The sequence below is a fragment of the Colletes latitarsis genome, chromosome 11, assembly GCF_051014445.1.
Source record: "Colletes latitarsis isolate SP2378_abdomen chromosome 11, iyColLati1, whole genome shotgun sequence".
Lineage (NCBI taxonomy): Eukaryota > Metazoa > Arthropoda > Insecta > Hymenoptera > Colletidae > Colletes > Colletes latitarsis.
The window spans coordinates 15,001,402-15,023,664 of NC_135144.1; the positions used below are offsets into that span (position 1 = coordinate 15,001,402).

At 39.9% G+C, this 22,263-nt stretch overlaps 1 protein-coding gene across 3 annotated transcripts in view; it reads left to right on the forward strand.

Annotated features, from left to right (window-relative positions):
• Sns (sticks and stones) overlaps positions 1 to 22,263 on the forward strand; it is a 574,205-nt gene that overhangs the window by 490,885 nt on the left and 61,057 nt on the right. For all 3 annotated transcript variants that reach the window (XM_076776528.1, XM_076776527.1, XM_076776529.1), the window contains exon 3: positions 1,259 to 1,432. In XM_076776528.1, the coding sequence (XP_076632643.1) occupies positions 1,259 to 1,432 (174 nt within the window). The remainder of the gene's footprint in view (positions 1 to 1,258; positions 1,433 to 22,263) is intronic.

Consider the following 22,263-nt stretch of genomic DNA (forward strand, 5'->3'; position numbering starts at 1 on the left):
GCATCGATTGGTTGATTACCGGACACACAGGACAGATAGTTAGCAGTTCGATTAACGACCGTTTGCCGTGGCGGAGTAAATTTTTAGTAAAAGGCAAGGTTGACAGAAGGTAATGACTGCGATGAAACCGTCCGCTCTATCGATTTTGCATACATCACTGCTCTTATCGAAAAGCAAATGGCAGCTCGTTGCAGTATTTCCTGGCAAACATGTGCCTTCACCCTTTATAGAAGCTACGTTCGTTTAGTTTACGGTGTGTCTTTGAGTTACGATACGACCTTAATGCATCGTAGTTATGATTTTTCTCTGAAACCTTTTACCGCGAGCATTTACAAGCCCACGGATATTAAAAGATCACAATGTTTCGCGTCGCTGTTAAAATTTATCATCGCTAGCACTCCCTGAATCCGTTCGAACTAAAATATACAAATTCTATCGATTTATCGCAAACAGAATTCTGAGAGAAATAAAATTTTCGAAGACGAGGAAGCTGGAAGATAATATTATTTCGAATATTTTACAAAAATAAAATTTAAAAGGAACGGAGGACTCGTATCGGTCGTCTTTTAAAAACATTTATTATCGCATCCTCGTCGAACGTCTTCGAAACGGTTCGCTCGAGAGACGATTGAATTAACAAAGGCGAAGTTGATATAAAAATTAAATGAATAAAAGTGTACGACAGTTTTACGCGAAATTCTGCAGACGCGTCTCGGCTAAAGTAATATCCTCTTTCAATTGTTCTCGTTATGACTGTAACAACCCTTGTTTTTGTCATAAAAGGATCAGAGTTGAATATAAGTCCACGATTGTTCTTTTCTGCTATTTTCTCATTAATCGGGGCTTTGGACAACGACTTCATTCCTCGTTAAATGTGAAAAATGGGCTCCTGGTACAACATGCTACAAATGCGAAATTTTAGCGATACGTAGCATCCTTCAATATTCGCATAAACTTCGTCGAATTATACTTGAACAAGGATAGAATAAAGTAATATCACATTGTTTCAAGCAATTGTCAATGTATGTATCGTAAAGAAAAAATTTACCAAAGTTGGAACTACAGAATGAATTTTCGATACTAAAATTGCACTTAATGTTCTCGAAATTATTGTTATATAAACCAAAATTCTGGAAAATAAACAAATGCGGAAAATGAGTCTATTGCTCTTCGCGTCGGAGTTTCGAGTCGTTCAAAACTAATACAATAATATTTGATTAAATAAATAAAATCTACATACTGTGTGCTTGTATTGCAGCCGGAGAAATTGTTGGACACCCGAGGCTGAGGCTAATAGGGGATCAAAACGCCGGTATCTACAATCTGAGAATTACCAATGCTTCTGTGATGGATGATGGCGAATACCAATGCCAAGTTGGACCATTTTTACGTACCAAACCGATCCGTGCCAACGCTCACCTCATCGTCATATGTAAGTAATCGATAATTCTTTCGTTCAACTTGCAAACCTTGCAGTATATTTTCGACCGATCCGACTCGTGTTGTTTCTGGAATATCCGGAGCTATTATTATTCGATCATCGATTTTAAACGGAAATCGATACCTTGGATATAAACCAGCGAAACCTAAACGGAGTTGAATAATTAAATAACAAAAAATTGACAGGAACATGGACTCGAAAATACAACATTTAAATTCATCCGAAACGTTATATAATACAACTTCGAAAGACAAGTATCGAATGCGTTTAAAAATAATTAAAAGGATTTTTATAATTACGCAAAGAAAAATCCGTTCCCTTCAGGCAACTTTTTGCAATTACTTAAAAAAGATTCGTCCCTGTCAGCATCCTTCTCTTACAAAGAGCTCCGGTGCCATAAATAATTTTTCTAGCGGAAACCCTTCTTTTTAAGCAATTTTTCAGCTCAGAAATTGTAAAAGCATGTAATTTCATTCAGAGGCACTAACAAGGAACATCCACGAAGTGTTTCTCCCCGATTTTTATGAAACTTTGCTGGTTTATGGAGCGGCAAAAAATAAGGGATACACGCTTCTTTAGCGGTGGTGACTAAAGTGTAAAGGGCGAGACTGCTCTCCAAAGTTTCACCACATAACGCTATCTTAGAAATTATCGAAGATACAAGGAAGTGTTTTTTTAAACAAATTCTTTATGCTTTTCGACGGAAAATCGAGTCAGGAAAGAAGTTACTGAGAAACAAAAAAATCTCTTTCAACGTCTTTATTCTCCAAGTTTTTAATGCACCACTAAACTATTTTTATTTTGTACCTCATCTCACGACTATTTCCTGTAATATAAAAATAACTGACCTCTTCCAGAAATCTTCGCCTTCCACTTTCGAGGAAATAATAAATTAATCGCTACTGTTCTTAATAATCGCATACGCTCGTGTTAACATTTTTAATTGCTATTGACTCGACTCTTTTTTAATTACATTTGAAATTTGTGATTCTGTCTCGTTTTTCCTCGAATAGCCCGGGACTGCGGTTCTTTTTCCGTTATTTTCTCCCCATTGTTCCGCGTGAAAAATGAACCGACGTCTTGATCGCGGTTACACAGGTACATGCATATAAAATTACGGAAGATATTCTGCGGCGCGCCGCCGTGACACAAACGGAAAGACAAGGGGTAATTCCCGTACTAAAAGAGCGCGATATTTCATAGATGTTTCTATACGAGTATTATTCATTAACATCCTGAAATGCAGCGAACTTGATTTTATTGGACCGCGGGACAATGAAACGGAAAGTTAACTATTTGTTTAAACTCTGAATAGAGGTTTCACAGACAGCGAATCAAACGAGCACGGTGCATGGGACACGAATGAACACTGACAAATGCATTTGAATATATCGATAATTAATGACCGCGTACAATTGGAGAAAAGAACGATAATAAATTAAGTTGATAGTAAATTAATTCTCAACGCGATTTTATACGCGATACTTCGAGAAAAGGGTACGCGAGTAAATTATTAAAACTCAGCTCTCCGTGTGCAGTTTTATGGATAAATAAAACGCAATTCTGGACCCAATCCTCGAAAACTCCATTGAACATTTGATAGTCTAATATTCGATTCAACAGGCGCACAGCAAGTTTGAGGTACTTGTGCTCGTTTGTAGAATAAAGTTATAGAAACTAGTCGTCGTTGAGTTTGTACTTGCGCGCAAATAATCTGCGCCAAACTCGGCTACCCCGGGCATTCGTATAGCAAGTTTCGTGTGCCAAACAACCTCATTCTGGCTATTCAAAATTAAAACTAATTGAAAATAGAGGCGAAACGAAAAGCATTCTAAAACAACTAAAATCGAAACCCGATCTAGACTGGCGACAGAGCAATTTAAAATTATCCGTACGTACGCGTTTAAAGTTTCTATGTATATATTTCAAGGCACGTTTGCAAAGTATCCAATATCAAAACATACCAAATACCAGTAGGAGGTCGATTATCGGAAATCATAGAGAAAAAAAACGTTCCTAACCAATGAATTTTCCAATAATCAATCTACAGAAATGATACTTCGTTATTGCGTGGTGATATATATTTTTACGTGGTCTCGTTGCGTAAATAGAAGTTCAAAATGTTCAGGATTCGTAATTATCGTTGTTCGAACTCGGCGTTTCCGTCGTTTTCGTCTTCCGGAAAATTCGACACAATCGAGTGCGCAAACACGGAATCAACGCGGTTAAGTTTTCATGTTAACAAAGACATTATCCGAAAACTTATTTCGAAGTTACCAGCGAGGGTGATAAACCGTGATTAGCAACGACGCAGCGTGTACCTTGAAACGCAATAGCGGTGAACTAGTTTGCGAGTTTGGAAAATGTGTTTCCCGATACGTACACCTATACGAAGCTGTTCGTCGAGACGTTACACGTCTCGTGAACTTTCTTAACTTTCTTTGCATCGTTGCGCGCCGCGGGTCCCACCGAATTACCACGCGAAGCAAATCAACTCTCGAAACTGTACGAAAATTATTATAACGTGGTAACGTTAAGAGCTCGCCGCTCCGAAACGTTAGAATGCAAAACCATCGATTCCCCATCGATCGCATTCTATGCTCAGTCCGGATCCGCAGAGCCAATTAGCTCTCGTTGACTGTATATCCAAATTTCGACAGCTCATTTAATCAGCTTAATTGAAATTGTGTTAGCATTGTTAAATAGAGGCTGACTGGCTATCAAAACAAACGAAATTTCACGAATCATCGTCGGTTACGTCAAAAACATTCAATAGAATCGTTATGAACGAAATTCTACGAATAATTTACTATTTTATTTTATATCTGTAGGGATATGGTTTCGGAATATCGGTTAAGAGAATTATCCCTCGTAATCTCGGTGCACACAGGTTTTTATTTCACAATCTCTCTCTATATGTCTCCCTCGCATAATGCACTCTGTCTTGTCTTTTATCGTTCGCTTGCTTATATACAGGTTCTCGCACACATTCGTTATCACACTGATTTCGGCGACTATTGCCCTTTACACTTTCTCTCTCTCACGCGTAGGCTCTCTCTCTCTCACTCTCGCACTCGCGGTCGCTCGCCTTTCGGCAGTGTTTATCACCTATGCCGTTGACACCGGTGGGTGACTTTCGCACACGTCTTAACGGCTAGCCTATGTGTACGGTTTTTGGCTATCGCTATGTCGATGCTCCGAAGCAATGAATCTCTTCGCGATTTTTCCGTCACCCACATATCTTTGTTTTAAAGAATCTAAGTGGAAGAGAAAGATGGCTTTATGAATTCGCGTGCGAGACTAAGGGTTGAAACAATTTAGATCCCATCGAATGCCTCGCGTGAAATAAAATTACTCGATCGTCTAAAGGTCTGGGGGGGGAAAAAATCTAGAGGACTTATTTTTCCCCAAATAAAATTCCCATTAGATCGAATTTTCCACGGTCCTCGAAATCAAATCCAATCGGATTTCCTTCGCCGTTGCTCGCGGCGTCGAAGGATCAAGATTACGAGCGATTCGTCGACGGTGTCACAAAGGCCCGGGAATCGTTTATTCCGTGAGCGGGGAGGCGTTTCCCGTGGCGCGTTTGAAACGACCGCCCCGTAGATTATTGCGTCCATCGTTTCGTGGAACGTTCCAACGGTGACGAGCCTTTAATATTTCACGCGAAACGAGAGAGCGTCGAGGCGTCGTCGGCTGCCTTCCGGTAAACCGGTCGTTTCCGCAAAGCGCGGAAACAAGTTGACCACCGAGTGTTGTCGTTGCGCCGAGTACACGTGGCCCTAGGCGCGGAAAAAGACGAAACACGAAGGGGCTGAAGGAAACGAGAGACAGACGAGACGTCTCGGGAAAGCTTGTGTCCACGAGAAACGGTTCTAGACTAGACGGGATCCCCGAGGACTCTTCCTTGTCTCGCCCCGGGGACACTTCTTAACTATTTTCCCCCCTTTTATCGCGGCGACGGTTCAGAATCGTCCGTCGGGACGCCCGCCCCTCCCTCGTAAATATGTATCTTACCCGTTCGTCCGCGCCGTATCGTTCTCGTCGTGTTTAATTTGGGACGAACAATTCATGGCCACGTGTTCGGCTTTACTTCTGCTCCTCGAATTTTGTTATTGTCTGCCAGCTTAGGACGCGTTCTTTATTTTTTTCGAATATTAATAGTATGAAGGATTAAAACCCTCCAAAGTACTTAACTGAATTCACTGAACTTACTTAAATTTAAGAAAGTAACCTTTACCATCTTACTGCCACACTCGACAATACGACAATTGTCACGACAATGAGCATTTGTTTCATAATACATATCAATTTCGATGAATATACTTTGCAATTTTGTTTTTAAATATTAATGGAAATTACGAAATATTATGAAATTTCAGAAAAATTTTACCTCTGTGGATCAGTAGATCAGGAACTACTACAGTTGTAAACTTATATTTGTAAATAACAATGAAGTATTTCAAAAATTACTGAAACTCTTGCGCGTAAAGTTACGGGATCGAATTAACTGCGTCGCGAAGGAGCTTTCTCGGTATCGTAATAAAGAGTTTTCGAGATTCGTATACAAATTCCAACGAGAATCGCGGGGCAATTCGTAAGCTGCGCGACTCCGCGCACTAAAACCATAAGAATTTCTCAAGCGACGACGGAGTTATGAGAATTTCCCGGGGATCGTCGTTGTCTACAACTGGCGGACGCTGTACGTGTATCGTAAACTGGAAAGCGACGCTGGTTCCGGCATGAATACACATGTAAGGTCTCGTAACGTATTACTGTGCTAAGGTACACGTTCGATACGAGAAGGTGGTCCGACGTGAGCATTTGAAATCACGCGCAAGGAACACGCGGCGGCCCCGTAGCTTCTCTGTAAACGACACGGGGTTCGAATATCCGACACCACGGAGCGCGTACGTGTCCCGGGGAAAGAACGTGGGAGGAAAGGACACGGGAAATAGAAGAGAAAACGGGATAACGATACAGAAAACTGACACGAGAGGGGTTCGATCGACGGAAAAGTCGGCCAGGAAACTATATCACCTTTCCATGGATAAATATTTTATGAGATTCAATCCGGTAGCTTTCTCGACTACCCCGTATCCGTTGTTTCTCCTTGTTTCTCCGTCGCCTCGATGCGAGGGCACGAGACAACGGGCTCGTGGTATCGGAGCCAAGTCGAGAAAAAGAAGCTAGGGGAAATCGGAAACCTTTTCGGAGACTGTAATGGGAAACGATCGAATTTCCTTCTTCGAATTAGGTATTCATGGCGAGTTAGGACCGAGGGTAATCGACTGTTTAACTTTGAGGGTTGGAATCTTATCGAATACATTTCCAAAATCTACGATCGAGAACATTATCGCTTTTATCGTTCACCGAAGTATGGACTCTGCACGATATTAAAAAGGAGGAATTGTCGTCGGAGGGAATAAAAATGTTTTTTCTCGGATACCGCGAGAGATCGAATCATCCGTGAGTTATTAACCGCGGTAATTGAAGCTGAAATGCAGCGGCGAGTGCACAGCCGATTCTTTTTCGTTCCCCTTGTCCATTATCGTCCCAGTGGGATACAAAAGAAACGAGAAAGAGTAAGACGTGTAACAGTGAATCTTTTTCCAGCCAGGGAGGTATACCAAAAAGAACAATAAATGCCCATCGTGCGGCCGCTGGCCGTTTCTCTACTGTTGGAAAATTGGACCTGAAGGAACATTGGCTGCGTAATTACATGTTCTTAAGACAGGGGAAAAAGGAGAGCGGAAAATAAAGGGTTTCCCCCTTGCCTCGCATTCGTGTCCAGTGTTGGGCTAATTTTCCTCGAAAACAACGAACAAAAATTTTCGATTCGTGCCTAATAATTTTCGTTCAAATTACTGTTGCCTCGATCCGTACACAAAGTGTCCAAGAATAAGTAGAATAATATTTGCTCTTATTTTGTTCGAAAATTTGTCGGATGAAGATATAATTGAATACGATTTCAAGTTGTTTGACTCGCGCTGATGCCCATGTGGTACTCTGATCCTTTGAAACATATGTATTTGCATAAACATCTGCATGTTTATCTATAGTTTGTCCTACCTATGTGATGCGCCATGATGATGCAGCATACCTATGAGGTGAAAAGAAAATTAATAAATACAATGATTACATCGAAAGAAGAATTAAAACAGCAGATCCTTCCTGGGCATCCTGTAAGTTGAAACTCGCTACGCTTTGATCACAATTTCGAATAAGTTTCAGAAGGAAAATAAATCTCAGAGAATCCTTTCGCGATCCAGGCGTGCCCAAATATCGCGTAATCGAAAAATGGAATAAAATGTATTTTCGAAGGGACTGTTCGCTGATTGTCGTGGGAGTCGATGCAACTAGAGCGACACGGTAATTGGTCTGTGTCGATGTTATTGAAGAACCGCGTTCCGGTTACGTGTCAAGTGGTTTGCGTATCTTTGGTGTCGCGCTCGCGCCGCGACGCAGCGTTTTGCAGAAAATAATAACGACCAAGTGCAAATGAAGGCGACGAACAAGAAAACCAATTACGCTCGCCTTTGCCCCGCGACTTTGCTGGAATTCTTGGCGGCTCTCGGATTCCGGGAATGGAAAACAAAAGGAACGGAGGAACGTTTCGAAGGAGAAAAGGAAAGAATTGGCCTGTACTCGAACGGTATTCTGGCTCCATTTTACGAACGTACGTTTAAATTAAAAAAAAAAAAAGAAATAGTAAAAACCGCGACAAAGAAGGAATTACCGGCTGTGGAACGAATCAAAACGATTTCGAAGATTCCATAAAGTGCCAAGTATTTTTTTTTCTCGGCCAAACCAGTGGAAAATATCCTTTAAAAGCTATCGAACCGAACGAAGCCTCGAGACGACACCGAATCCCTAAAACGAATCAATTTCCCGTGTATGGATCTCCGTTTCTGTTCGAAAATTGGATCAATTTCAATATTTCGAAACACGTTCTACGTGCTCGGTGATGCAGGTCGTTTTGTATTATTTTTTGGCTTCGATAATGGCGAGGAATTCTTTGGAACGAGACGCTCGCGAGTCTTCTCTGCATTCTTGAACGATGTTTAAGTTAATGATAGAATTCGCGACCGAGGATATCGAATCTATTCTTCTTTACACGATTTCATCCCAGAGTTGCACACGCGTATCACGTCACCTGCCGAACGACTTTCGTCTGCCTCTCCAACGATACCATGAATTCGAGATTCAGGGACGAACTGGGGATAGCCAGGTCTTAACAAAGTGCCAGAAAGTTTGGCTGTAACGTGTTCTGCTGCACGAAATCCGCCCCCAGCGTTCAGAATTTGTTAACCAAGCGATGTGACTTTTACCTTCCCCGTTTTACCGTTTCGATCCAAAAGAGAGCTTCGAGCGGGCGTTCTTAAATCCGAGGAATATTTATCGCCAACAGCACAATACGCACAGTCTATTAATATTAACAAATACTCCATTTAAATTAAATTTCGCGATTAAATACTGTACGTTATAATTCAATCAATTTAGCTGAACGATTATTTGTTTATTATCCACTGTATGTCGTTTCGTCGATTTATTAACAGCGAAACAATACTATGAAAACATAAGCGTTTGTTCGGTGCTGTACGTTGTTATATTATTATACGCTTTCAGATGCATTTCGTGCAGATATTATAAAATAAATTGAAAAGTTTTCGTAAGCTGTCGTTTATTCATTTATAGAACAAAAAAGGTTGGGAATCACCAGCACGCAGACTTTGTATTTTAAATCGTTAATCTATCGTTAATTTTTTCAATAAGTTAATGCTTTTGTTAATTTCTACGTTCGACTGCCGCGAGCAAACACGTTTATTCGCGTTCTCGATAATCCAGACGTTTAATGAAAATACTGTACCCAGTCGTGCCATCTGTTAAATATTTATCTCGACTCGAAGATGACAAGGAAGTCCCGCGACGCGCGTTACGAGCTCGAAATTCGCATAACGTTCACGATACTTGGTACGAACCGGCTGGAACCTTTAAACGAATTTCGTTTAACTCCAAGACCACGTTTAATGCTCTTGAAATAAAGACGACGACCGTTGTAATGCCAGGAACGAACTAAATTGCTAAAAGTGGCGACTTAATGGCCAGGCAACAATTCATGAAACCGCTAAGAATAGCAGTTGGATCCGCGAATTATTAAGCCCAGTGAGTCCCGAGACAAAGAGAATTTCCAACAGAGAATTTTCTCTGGGGGGAGGGGATTTAATTCCTGAATCAAGTTAGGTGATAATGTCTTATAATTTTATTGCGCGAGAATTTGTGGGAATAGAGAAATTTTGGCGTTCGAATATACTATTTCGCTTATCTAATAAATCTCAGTAAACAGGACTGTAAAGGAAAATTGAGAAATTGATTCTTCCAATGCGTCGAACTAGAATGAAAAATTGTTGGCTCGAAGCAAAGTTGGAATTCGCGATCGTTCGAAACGTGTAATTATCGTATCGTTCCGGGCGGAACGGTGGTTTCGCTTCGAGAAATGACAGTTCGCGTATACGGCTCGTACGATCGATACCGTGATCGAAATTTCGCGAGTGCATCAACAACGTAACGGCCACTTCGAGCAGATACTTTGCTCTTCTTCGTCTGCGTTTGACAACTTCGTAGCGGGAATATCAGCCCGTGAAGAAGAAATTTCGCAATATGGTATACTCGAGCACGGGATCTTGATCGTCGTTTTATCATCGAGTTACATGTCTCGTCGCGACAATATTCCGTGTCAACATGATTTGGATCGCGAAATGGCAACCGCAAATATTGACGGCTGCCTGGTTAATTTTTACTCAAAACTTAAAAAGTTAAAAAATGTAGGAAAATAGAGAGTATTTGGTTAATTGTACTAAATTATATCCACATTTATTTGCTGTAAAACTAGAGTTCTAAATTCTACAGTTCTTTCTTTTATTTTAGTTAAGGTGAGATTGGGAATATAATTCTTTTTTTATTCGTTTTATATTCGTCTATGCTCGCTTAAGAAACGCGTCGAATAAAAATGTCCGTTCGAGAATAGATATATCGTTATGTATTCGAGCGGATGAAATTCCATTAAATTTCATCACAAGCAGTCTCCGTCTGTGCTTAATTCCTCCGTGCTCGACAACTTAATTACGTCCAAATGAAACGTAAAAAAGCTGCCACGGAAAACGAAAGGGACACTCCAATTTGCAAAAAGTGCTATCAGAAATACGCGCTCGCTTTGAAAAAATGCTCCCAGAGACGCCGGTCCGTGTTTAATTATAAACATTCAAACGCCGTTCTCGCCGTTACCATGAAATTCGCGTTCTTCGAATCCACGCGAAATTAATTCGATCCTTTCCAAAAAAAGAAACTTCGCTAAATTGGATTAATAATACGAGTTGGTTGCAAACAACGCAACGAACGTTAAACCACGCAAAACCATTTGACACCTCAGCATGAAGCGAACTTTAGCAGCGCAGGACTGATTGTGAGTTTACTCGATTCAGCAAACAGAAATTAAATCTTCACGTGTAAATCACGTTTCACGATCACCAATTTGCCATCGAGTCTTGCATATTAAAGTCAACGACATTTTTACATTCGTGAAGTATTCGTGAAACAAGTTCTTTTTCGCGGTCGTTTCTCCTACGAAAAAATTTAAACAAAATTAAATGGTATCGAAAAATTGTTTGAAATTAAATCGTACGTCAAGGGGTTGGTATTGGTTTGGAGTTAGGTTTATTTTCAAAATATTTACCCTGAAAATTCCTCTAGACCTTCTTAATTTCGATTTTTAAAGATGATTCGAGTAAGGTTAAAACTGTCCTTTTCGTACATGGAACTTCTTTAAATACGAATTTGAACCGAGACAAGCGAGAAACATTAATTTTGCTTCTGGAAATGACCGTGATAGCGATAGGACTTCGTCGGTGGCTTGAAAAATGTCATTCCGGTTATCTGAGTCTGAGAAACGAGCCTCGACGAAGCCCCGAATCCGTTTCAAAAGATCAATTTAGAGCCACGATGGAAGGTAACCCATCGAAACTACGCAAAAGTGATAAAGAATAGAAAATGCCCGAAAATACGGTGGCAACGTTCCAGAGGAAGCGATCGCTAATAAAAAAATATAAATAGAAAACGGAGAATGAAATTTGTTTGCGCAAGGTTTGTTATCTAGGGCAACCGAGGACTCGATTAACAAACGCGCGATACAATCTGAAAATAGGTTACTTCTCTTGAAAGTATAAATTAAAAGTGAACAGACGAAGCTTTTTGGTACGAGCGTTCGCACGCGCTTAATTAATAATCGCCACTTTCAACGTTACGGATCGATTAACAGGTTTTTGTGGGATTTGTGCACGATGCGCATAATGAAAAACAAGGTTATATTTTTTTTATTATAAATTGTTACGCGTATATTTTATCTACAAACATGACGTCTATATAACAGGAACCGTTGAACCGTATTTCAATTAACCGCGTCCCAATTAATTTCTATGTCAATTTTCTCCTAAAGGAAGGCTAGTTTTAAAATCTCTCAAAAGGTTTCTCAAAAAGATTATGAAACATCAAAGATATCGTCAGGCAAAATTTTTTCTATTTCACTTTCCCTCGATCCTTTAGTAAAAAATTTTCTCTTTTCTTTTTTTTTCCTTACTGGATTTTTCTTGCTCGTTAAAACTCCCACGCGAAGACGAAAGTGACAACGCATTAAGTGCGTCGTTTCTGCGAGCACGTCGTAATTGTAGATCGCGTTTCCTGTTGGTCGAATCACATTGTTAAACAGTACTTACACGTGTAATAATTAAGCAGATTCAGCGCCGTGCTTTAAAGGGAGAACTCGTATTATAATATAAATGGTAGACCAATATTCTGAGCGTTTCTCTACACGGAGCAGCTTTGCGTTCCGTTGAACGCTGAATGACTTATTGCTGGCACAATTATTAATAATTGGATTAAATCCCGGCTCCAAGTGTTTGTTATGAGCTTTATTCCTTGCTTTTATATCTCGCTTCGAACCGAAAATTGCATCGCGACGCGTCCATTGTTCTTACTGTTTACGTCGAGCCTGGCTTTGCTTCGGCTCGTTTCACCGTCGAAATACATTTATTTTTATTGTTACGGGATTATTTCCAAACTGGCGGTTTTAATATTACATTTAGCAATTTCGATATCTGTTACGATGAAAATATTCTAATTATTTTCGCCGGTAATCGGTGCAGTTGCTTTAGTCGCGAATGAATTTTCGGACCACGGTGCATCGTTTCGAAATTCCAGGTCGTGGTTACGGGGTCGCGCTCGCGGACCGTTGATAAATTATTCAGGGTTAATTGATAGCGAATTTGGGTCAGGCAGAAGCACGTGATGAAGTGACTAAATGCGCGAAAAACTTCTTGTCGACGGTGGTTCTTCGTTTCGCTGGCTCCCCGTAGCTTTTGCTTCTTCGCGTTCCAGTTCGTCGATTGGCCCGTTTCACGCTCGCTGGCAATTTCGACGGCTTCGTTACTCGAAACGGTACCGTTGATAAATAATATTCATGCAACGGCTCCGTCGAGTAGACCGCGTAACGCGCGCGCTCCGAAACTTTGGCTGATCGAATTAATTTTCAGCAAGTTCGGCGTTTACACTCTACCGGGCCTGCTTCAAAGGCCAGACGCGAGGCTGCGCGCGCGGTATTCTGTGCAATTAATTTTCAATATGCTGCGCGATTGTTATCATTATCAGAACATGTTATGTACATGTAAATGTGATTAGAGCCCCCACTGTTTGTCTGCAATATCGTTCGCACGGTTCGTCGGGTGCACGAGGGGTGAACGTATTTTTGGTGACTCGGTGTTAGAATCGATTCGAAAAATACATGCCAAAGTACCGAAAACAAGCCTTCAAATTCACATTCTTAACGAAACTCGATCGTAGGTATTGAAATTATGTTCGAAACGAGTCGTTTTATATTATATTATTAAGATGGAACAAAATGAAAATTTATAAAGCCTTGAAAACTGGGTTGAATATTGGTCTTGTGATTGTAGAAAGATTCACCAAATTTTAGACCGATATCTCTTTTAGTTTCTGCGAAAGTAAACATTTAAGAAAATGTGGATTTTTATGAACAGTTAACAATTTTGAATTGACGAGAATTTTTGTTTAAAATAGTGGATGCCTCAAGACTTTCGATCGCCAATGTACAAATTGATTTAATTTGTATTTCTAATGCGGTTTGATCAATGCTCGACTAATACTACTTGTTCGGTTCGTATCTTGCTACAGTTCTTCTATGCAGTCATTCCCTTCCTTTTGTCTGACTATAAAACTATAAAATCCATAGACATTAGTTTATTCTGTAAACATTTATAAAATACAAAATTTATTCTGTTCTCTACTATTAAAGGACATTGTTCTCAAGAGAAATTAAGAAGTGTTTCGTCGTGGGCTGACCATATTCGAAACGATGCTACTTACAAATTCCGTTTCTTTATATTACTTTCGAATTTAACGAGCTTTTATTAAATGTTTATTAACTGCCTTGGAGGTTGCTATTGAATTTCATTTATTTGTTACTGTTATATTGTATATTTACATACTTGATACATATAAAATACCTTCTTTCTGAGCACACTTTTACATTAAAAATATTCTACACGGTTCTGTATTTAGTCGAATTTGAATTTTCTAATATTTCCCTTAGCGATAAAACATTATCAAACCACCGTCCGAAATAAAAATATTAATGGCATCGTAGGTCATCGTTTATCGTATTTCAGTGTGACGGTAAAATAATATTTCCCGTTGCCTCTATATAAAATTTCTAATATTTCACGCTCACCCAACAAATATAATATTCCCAATACTGCTTTTACGTCCGGTGCCCGTGAATTTGCGTGCGTTTCATAATATTTTCGTCCGTCGTACGCCGGTCATTTTCTCTGCGGGTATCTCTGATTAACGTCGCACATAATGGACGTACGTCGCGAATGGCAGGATTCTGACCAGGAATGCGACGCGTTTTTTTTTCTCAATTTTCGTGGAAAGCAGACGACCGTACAAATTAAGTTACGCGGAAGATTTTACGAAGATCAAATTCCCTAATGCATCCCTAGTTATACTCAATATTCTGCAGGTTAACGATGGCACGCGCGAATATTTCATCCCTGCCGTAAAGTATGTGGCGTAGAATGTACCTACAAGAAGGAGTTATGCTAGACACGATCCGTATCGGGTATCGTTAGCGCTGATGGTATTTCAAGCTACATCGCGCGAATTAATTCCTAATTCGCGAATTAATATTGTCAGTCACATACACTCTAGTCGAATGGTTGTGGAACGTACAGATTGTTCATACGATACTGTTTGCTGAGTTACTCGTATTTGGACGACAGTTAATCATTTATTTTCGGTGTCGCGAGCAACGAACAGTTATACAAATTTCTATCGTAGGCATAGTTTCTCGAAAAATTTAGAAAAACAGTTTATCGTCTTACAATTTTTAAGTGAAACGAAAAGTTGAAAATTTGGAAGTACGTAACTTAATTTTATGTACTAACGTTTCTTTTATTTCGTACGGAATGCAATTTTGTTTAAAAGTAGGAATTAAAATTTCTTCCAAGGTTTCCGAAAAAGCACGAAGCCGTAAGACCTCTTTCTAAGTTGCTACCGGGCAGGAACGGTACATTTTTTATACAGAACACTGCACGTTCCGAGAGTTCCAAGTTCCGACTGTTAAAATACATTATTAAAAAACATTTCGTGACTTAAGAATTTCGCAGTTATCCTCGAGAGACGTCCAGGCTTGGGAAATAATTCATAGGGAAAGTATAGGGCCAGAATGGTACGGAATACAAAGGAAGGCGGTTCTGTATATATTTTTATTTTCACAAAATAATTTCGATAATAATTCTGAAACTGGTCACGAAACGTACTGTTCTCATTTATCGTTTCCTACACGAATTTCACTCGAATTCGCTTAAATGTTCGCGAGAACGGTTCCTCGTTTGCGAAACTAGCGTCTTTGGAACGGAACAAGTCGATTCTGACTGCGTTTGGCCGATATTCCCGAATACGTATCAAGATCCATCGAATGGCTAAATGTTATTGTCTCCCAAGAATCACGACTCAATTCCTGGGCCAATTTAATTCAGCCCAGCGTCGAACAGAGCCTTGGAAACGCTCGCTATAGAGAAACACAAGGCGACGAAACAACGCGATATTACGACTACGCTCTTTTAGCTCTCGGTTTCATTATCGCCATCGCAATAAGAGACTCGAATCCTCTCGCCAGCGCGGTGCACGACCGGAAACAATTGTTCGCGAAAGACGTCTACGGGGTGTCGAGAAAAGACAGTTCAAAGATCCACGAACTCTCAATAGGGTGAGAGGCCCAATTATAATTCGCAAACATATATTATCGCTCATCTCATTTACATACGTAAAGAAAATTTTTAATTTTATTTAAAAAAATGTTGTATAATTGAAATACTTATCAAAATCATCTAGATATATCTAAAGGTCCTGGGATTGTCGAAATACCTCCTACTTTCTTTAAACAATCTAGTTATATCTTATCTCGATTGAGTTTTAGCAACCCTATATTTCTAAATTTTGTATCATTCTAATATTTTCTATTCTGTTTAGCTGCATAAGTTTGTAAAAAGGGCATTGCCTGTTAAAGTACATTATTGTGATAATAATTAAATTACTCCATAGCCTATCATAGCGCTGTTGAATAAAGAAATAAAATGGTGTCCTCGAGGATTGCGTTCATGCAGATTGCTCTCGGTTGGCCATTTTCTTTTTTTTTTTTTGCCCGCGCATTTTTGCCAGTCGATCACGCCTACGCGCGATCGTCGAATCGTTCTTGCGCGTTCGCCGTCTCGCGCAGCCGGCGGTTTTCAATTATCGCCACTTACGGTCGGAATTTCGTCCTCGTTATGAAATACAGGGCGCAGCCATCAAGCACGCGCGCCGTGGCCGCGTCCCCTGTCAACCGTCATCGATGCAAACGACAACTTCGTCGTCGTATATTCCTGTAATGCAATCGAGTCGAATCAGCGGCGCGTGAAAGCGCGAGCCAGCGTACGCGTGGAAGCGGATCGGTCGTCCGAGCCTGCAATAAAACAGGACCAACGGACAGCCGTAGACATTTCGCTCGGTCGGATGCAATATTCGAGCCCGTCGTTCCTTGTAATTGTGTTCCGATCCCCGTGGGCGAAACTGCCATGGCGTCGACTGCCCTCCCCCAAAGTCGCTGGACACAGAGCGGGGCCATTTAAGACAGGTCGATCGTTTATTTTTCACGCGTTACAACCGACAGCTTCCTCGTACTCGAACGGTCGCGCTTCCTGCACCTGAGTTTTCATTTCCGGAAAATACAACCCTTACGTCAATCACCGGGGTACCAAGGAACCCTGTTCCACATTTCATTAACAGGGTAGTGTACGTATACATTGCAAAATTTAATCTTTATTAATTTTTTTTAACTATATGTTACATCTAACGCTATAATTTATTTTCGCAATTTATTCAACTATCCTTCGGGAATACAGAATAAATTTCTGAATAATTTTTATCGACTTTTCACGTTTTTATTACGCCCACAGTGGGCATGTGTTTAAACACTGACGTGGATAGTTGCAGCTCTTAAGATTGACTAAATCAAGAAAATCAAATGATTTTTATTCGGTAATTTATGTTGAAAATTGGCAAAATAGCGAAAGCTTAAATTAAAAATTGCAAAATTTTGTCATTTCTTCCGCAAACTTTTTAATAAGAGTATGTGATATACTTATTATAAAAAAAACCATTAGTATGTGGAACAACGTGTAAATATTTCAGAACAATCGAACGTATAGTTTTTGAAATTTTATCTACGTCAGTTAAGAAAGTAGTATTTCGAGAGAAATGCATTTAAAGTCTGCAAGATCATACTAATCCCAGTTCCATATAGAATTCTTTCCAGAATGTTCACACCCAAATTAAAAACAGCAGACGTCTTTTAACCCTGTCGTAAACCTTTCGAAACAGTAATGTCTTTCCTTAGACAATTTTGTTATTTTCTAAAAAATATAAGACATACGATTCATTGCAAATGTGTTTGTTAGACTCTGTTTATTCGTTGTATTGTACTAAATGTCGTAGCTAACGATTTCAAACAATTCAAGAATAGAAAAATCGTTTCTGTCTAAACGATGAAACGGTAGAATTTATTATTTAAAAAAGAAATTTCTTTATGCAGAATTAAAATATGCAATAATTTAAAAGACGGTTACCTTTAGCAAAAGAATATTGTGTGTTGACTAAAAAGTACTATTGCTTCCGTTTGGGCATAATAAAAGCTTTAGGAGAGAACAAAAATGAAGAAGAATCGTAGAGTTTAGGCGATTGCCGTTGTCCCTATAGCTGTCGTCGGGATTTTCCAATAGGTCCCCAGGAAGTAGCCTTTATAGGGGCAGCCAGATCTCATTTAAATATTCAACAGCTTGAAAACGTACTACCAAAGGTATCGCCAATAAACTCTGCTTACATTGCCGCTTCATAAATAAAACCGCGCTACAAAGGCTAGCCGTTTTCGCGAGAATGTGCTCCAAATCAGTTTCGCCTTTCAACTTGAAGATCCTGCTAACTCGACATACGTACAGTGACACTCAACAATCTTATACTTGTAAAAATTGCACGTAACCCTACGATGCATTATAATACTAAAAATCCATTCCACTTTCAAGAATACCATTTACAAACCCTACAACTTCTCCGTAAGTAAAATGTTCTTTCATCGTTCGAAACGATCAAGATATTCGAATGGACGGGATACGTGAGATACACCGTAACAAAAATCTATCCAAAAAATCTCAATTAAGTCGGGGACCCAGAGGTTTGCAATTCTTGAGGGACGGTTATCCCATTCGTGCGTAACGCGTCGAACGGACGAGAAACGAAGGGTCGTCGAAAGGGCTTGGGGGTTGCAATAATCTCTCGAACGCTATTGCCGATTCCGAGCACGACACACCGATCGAACGCCATTTCGAAAAGTAAATCCGATTCGGCGGCTGGCTGTCCGCGGCGGCGGATCATAAATAAACGCTTGCTAAGGCCCCGGATACCTCCGTGTCGGTTTGTCATCCAACGTGGGTCATCCGTAGTCCTGACAAAGCGTCCGTCGTGGCTTTAAAAATGTTCGTCACGTAGGTACGCGCCATCGCGACCCGTATACACGTCCCCTCGAACCGCTGAAAAATCGACGGGTTACGACCTCGTCGCCGACGAACAGTTCATTAATTCACGATTTTTCGGCGATTGTTCTTGACCAAGCATGCTGACAATTCGGCATTCCGTCCGTTTCCTGTGGATCGTGCCCTAGCTCGCCTAGGTCGCGTGAATTATTACGCGCTGGACGTCAATTCGCCCGAACCAAACAAACAAGCTGCGGAACGGACGTCCTTTATTTCACGCGATTAGTTATCGCAGGAAGCCCCAGGGAGGACTTCTTGCTTACTACGAAAGGCACTTCCCGCCAAAAAGTGGCAATCGTTTCGATTTTATCAGAGTATCCAAATTGTTTCGTGCACGGTTCGATATCCCACTAAGCGTTTGCTTTATTTGTAACGCTAAAAACTGTCTGTCCGATGGTTACTCGTGAAATGCAATTGAATTTTCAGTCGGGTAAAATTGCGGGTGGTTCGTGAGAAATTGTACCAAATATGTTTCCACGGGTCTTAAAGAATCCGAAACACGTATGTAATTATTTATCCCCAGAGCGGGCGGGAGAGTTATGAAAAATAAATGGGAACTGCGGGACGTCATCGTTAGTAAAACTCGTTAATCGTCGTTGTCTTCGTGGGATGATAATGGGACACTAAGCGAGAAGGACTATCTGTAACTCGAATCTACACGCTGATATACTCGGTCATTATGGCACCGCACAATGGGACTAATGGGGTTTCGAGACTCCATAAAAATGGGCCGAAGAAATACATTGGACGTAAGGTCTACTCGTATACCTCGTCTGTGCTAAAAATTTTCACTGTCACTAGGATAAATAATTGCGCGTTTCCGATGAAGAAAAGCTTCCGCTGGAGTCTAGAATGAATCAATTTCTACCGTCGTTATTCGTCTCAAAGTGGACGCGTTAAAACGCTATCAAAGTCTGCCCAATAAGTAAGATCTACGTCGATCCGTGGCGATGGTCGTTGTCTGCTGGGAAATGCTAATAACAAACGATCTTGGTCTGCTTTGGGAACGGGAACTCGTCCAGGTTGGCTTCTGTGAAACAGTTTATGAACGTTGATGCAGTAAAATATAGGATACTGGCGAAAGCGACGGTCATGAGAGACGTGTAACCGAAGAGCCCCTTAATCCCTCCGGTCAGGCGGTTCCTGATGTCGTGCATACAATATACGACCGAACAATAAGATCCCGCGACGCAACGCTTCCGTTATCGTGACAAACAAGTCCGAAGATCTGTCCAATATATCGTAAAGTGAGATTTTTATTATCATATTCTTTCGAGCAAACAGCTTCATTTTTATCGCGTTCGTCATTTTTTCGCACGATATAATTATTATACCGTTTATATATAAATCTATAATAGAATATAATCTCGAATTGCCGCTTTTACCGTTTAATAGACGTCTAAAACGACAGAGTTAATTGTATGATAACATAATGCCGTAACCCCAATTCGACGTGGTCCAATTTCGAGTCCAGACGTCAGACGATTCCCCTGTACTTAACGTAATACTATTTGAAAACTTTCGGGGTCATCGACGAACCAATTGAAATTGTACCAAAATAGAATATTCAAGAGGAGTATCTGCTTAATTTAAGAGAAACCCAGAGCCATGCTATTCTTGAGAGTTTAACTGCTTAACAGTTATTTGGTACGTCGTTGCTGAATGCGTTGCAATAAAACGTCGCAACTATTATTCAGATTGGCGCAATTTAGTTAATACGGTAGTTGGAGTATACGAATCATCAGCAATCAAAATTAAATGCGCGAACCGTGATAGGCCTCGATTGAGTTTAGCCGTAGCAAAATTCTGAGACAAAATGGCGGCTGATTCTTCTACTCTGCATCGAATCAACGCCCTGTATACATAATTTTACATTGCACGTTCTCGACCGTCGGGCTAATAAATAAATGAAGACAGTTACGCGGCGTACGTATTAGTTTTTTCCATGGAAAACTGAAAACGTTGCCGCGATCGATATTTTTTCTATGTCACTTTGCGAATAACAATTTTACGGTACCGCCATGTTTGAAGACAAAAACTCGCTAGGCACTGTTTCGAATACAACGCGCGACAGCGACGGATTCGCAACAACAATGAATTAAATTCGCGGCTCGTCCGGAGGGACAATTAAATTCGTTCGTAAAAGGTTTATCAAATCGCGAAATGTTTATCTTTCGTAGAACCGACGGCCGTGGCGCACGCGCACCTGCGCCGATAATACCCTACCGGTCATAAATAACATAATCACAAACGTACCTTCCGAACGTTCCGCGTACAATAAATATTTACGATTTATATACACCGATTTATTATAAACACGCAGCAACAGCATCGAGCACCAAACGGTTTCCCGATATTTCATCGTATTAAGACTCGCGATCCACGATCTATATAGCTCGTCGACAAAAAAAATACAGGGACGCAGATGCGCCAAAATGTAGACGCGTATAAATAATGGTCGTCGAACAAACATTGGAACGTCAGCGAAGAAATATTCTGGCACAGTCTCTTAACTTTAATTAAACTCCGATTCAATTTTCGAGATTAACAGATCTGCCGATTGATCTATTGGACACTGATTTTTTGATATTATAAAAGCAATTCACAAGCGAATGGTCTTGCTTTGATTAAATTATATTCAGCAAGTCTATGCATCGGATATACTAAGCACAGTGAATTAATTGTAACGCGCAACAAATTCGTGAATTATCAAGTGTTCGTCCCAAGAGAATGAACTGAATTAACTCGTAGAACGGGATAGTGAACTCGTTGGAGAGATAGCGAAGATTTATCGAGCATTGTATAGAAACACTTTGGTAGAATCAGTTCTACGAGCTGAGTTTATGATTAATAATTTGTAGAACACACAAGCGACAACTTGGGAATAAACATCAAATACTGTGTTCGCTTTTCGCTTTGTACCTGATCGTGAAAGAGCTTTATTATTCGGATAGCATAAACTGTTTTTGATGTTTGACTAGTTAATTATTTTCATAGAATCAAACGAAAAATTCGTCAAATTTTTCATGTGTTTCGGATATTCTCATTATTTACAAAGCGTTGGAATTTCGATTACAGCTGTTACGAAACCCTTTTTCGTTTCGTTTGTAATATAATCGTGAAATTTTACTTTAAATTCAATCGATTCCGCATAAATATTATATTATATTAATTTCGTATAAATATAATTATTCCAAAAATTATTGAGCTCAAACAATAGAAACAGTTTTTTAAATTTGACGATCGAATAATTATTTAAAACAAAATTCGACAAATGTATCGTGTTTTTTTAAACATTTTAATTAATTGCTCGGAAACTAAATGAAATATTTAAATTGAAATTTCGTTGAAACGTGTTTTAATTCTTTTCAGAATTAAATTTTTTACTTCGTGCTCAGCCGGTTTTAATTGCTACCATTATTAATATAAAATTAGGATTCGACAATTAAAACTGTAACTTCCTAACAATATTCCTCGCTACGAAAATGTAATTCAATTACGTGACTTGATGTTATAGTAAACCGATAGCTACGATTCGTGGCGTTGTTATTTGACAAACTGGAGTACGGAATAAAGTAAAAAGTATTTTTTTTTATCGTGCACGGTTTAATTCAGAGCGACTGC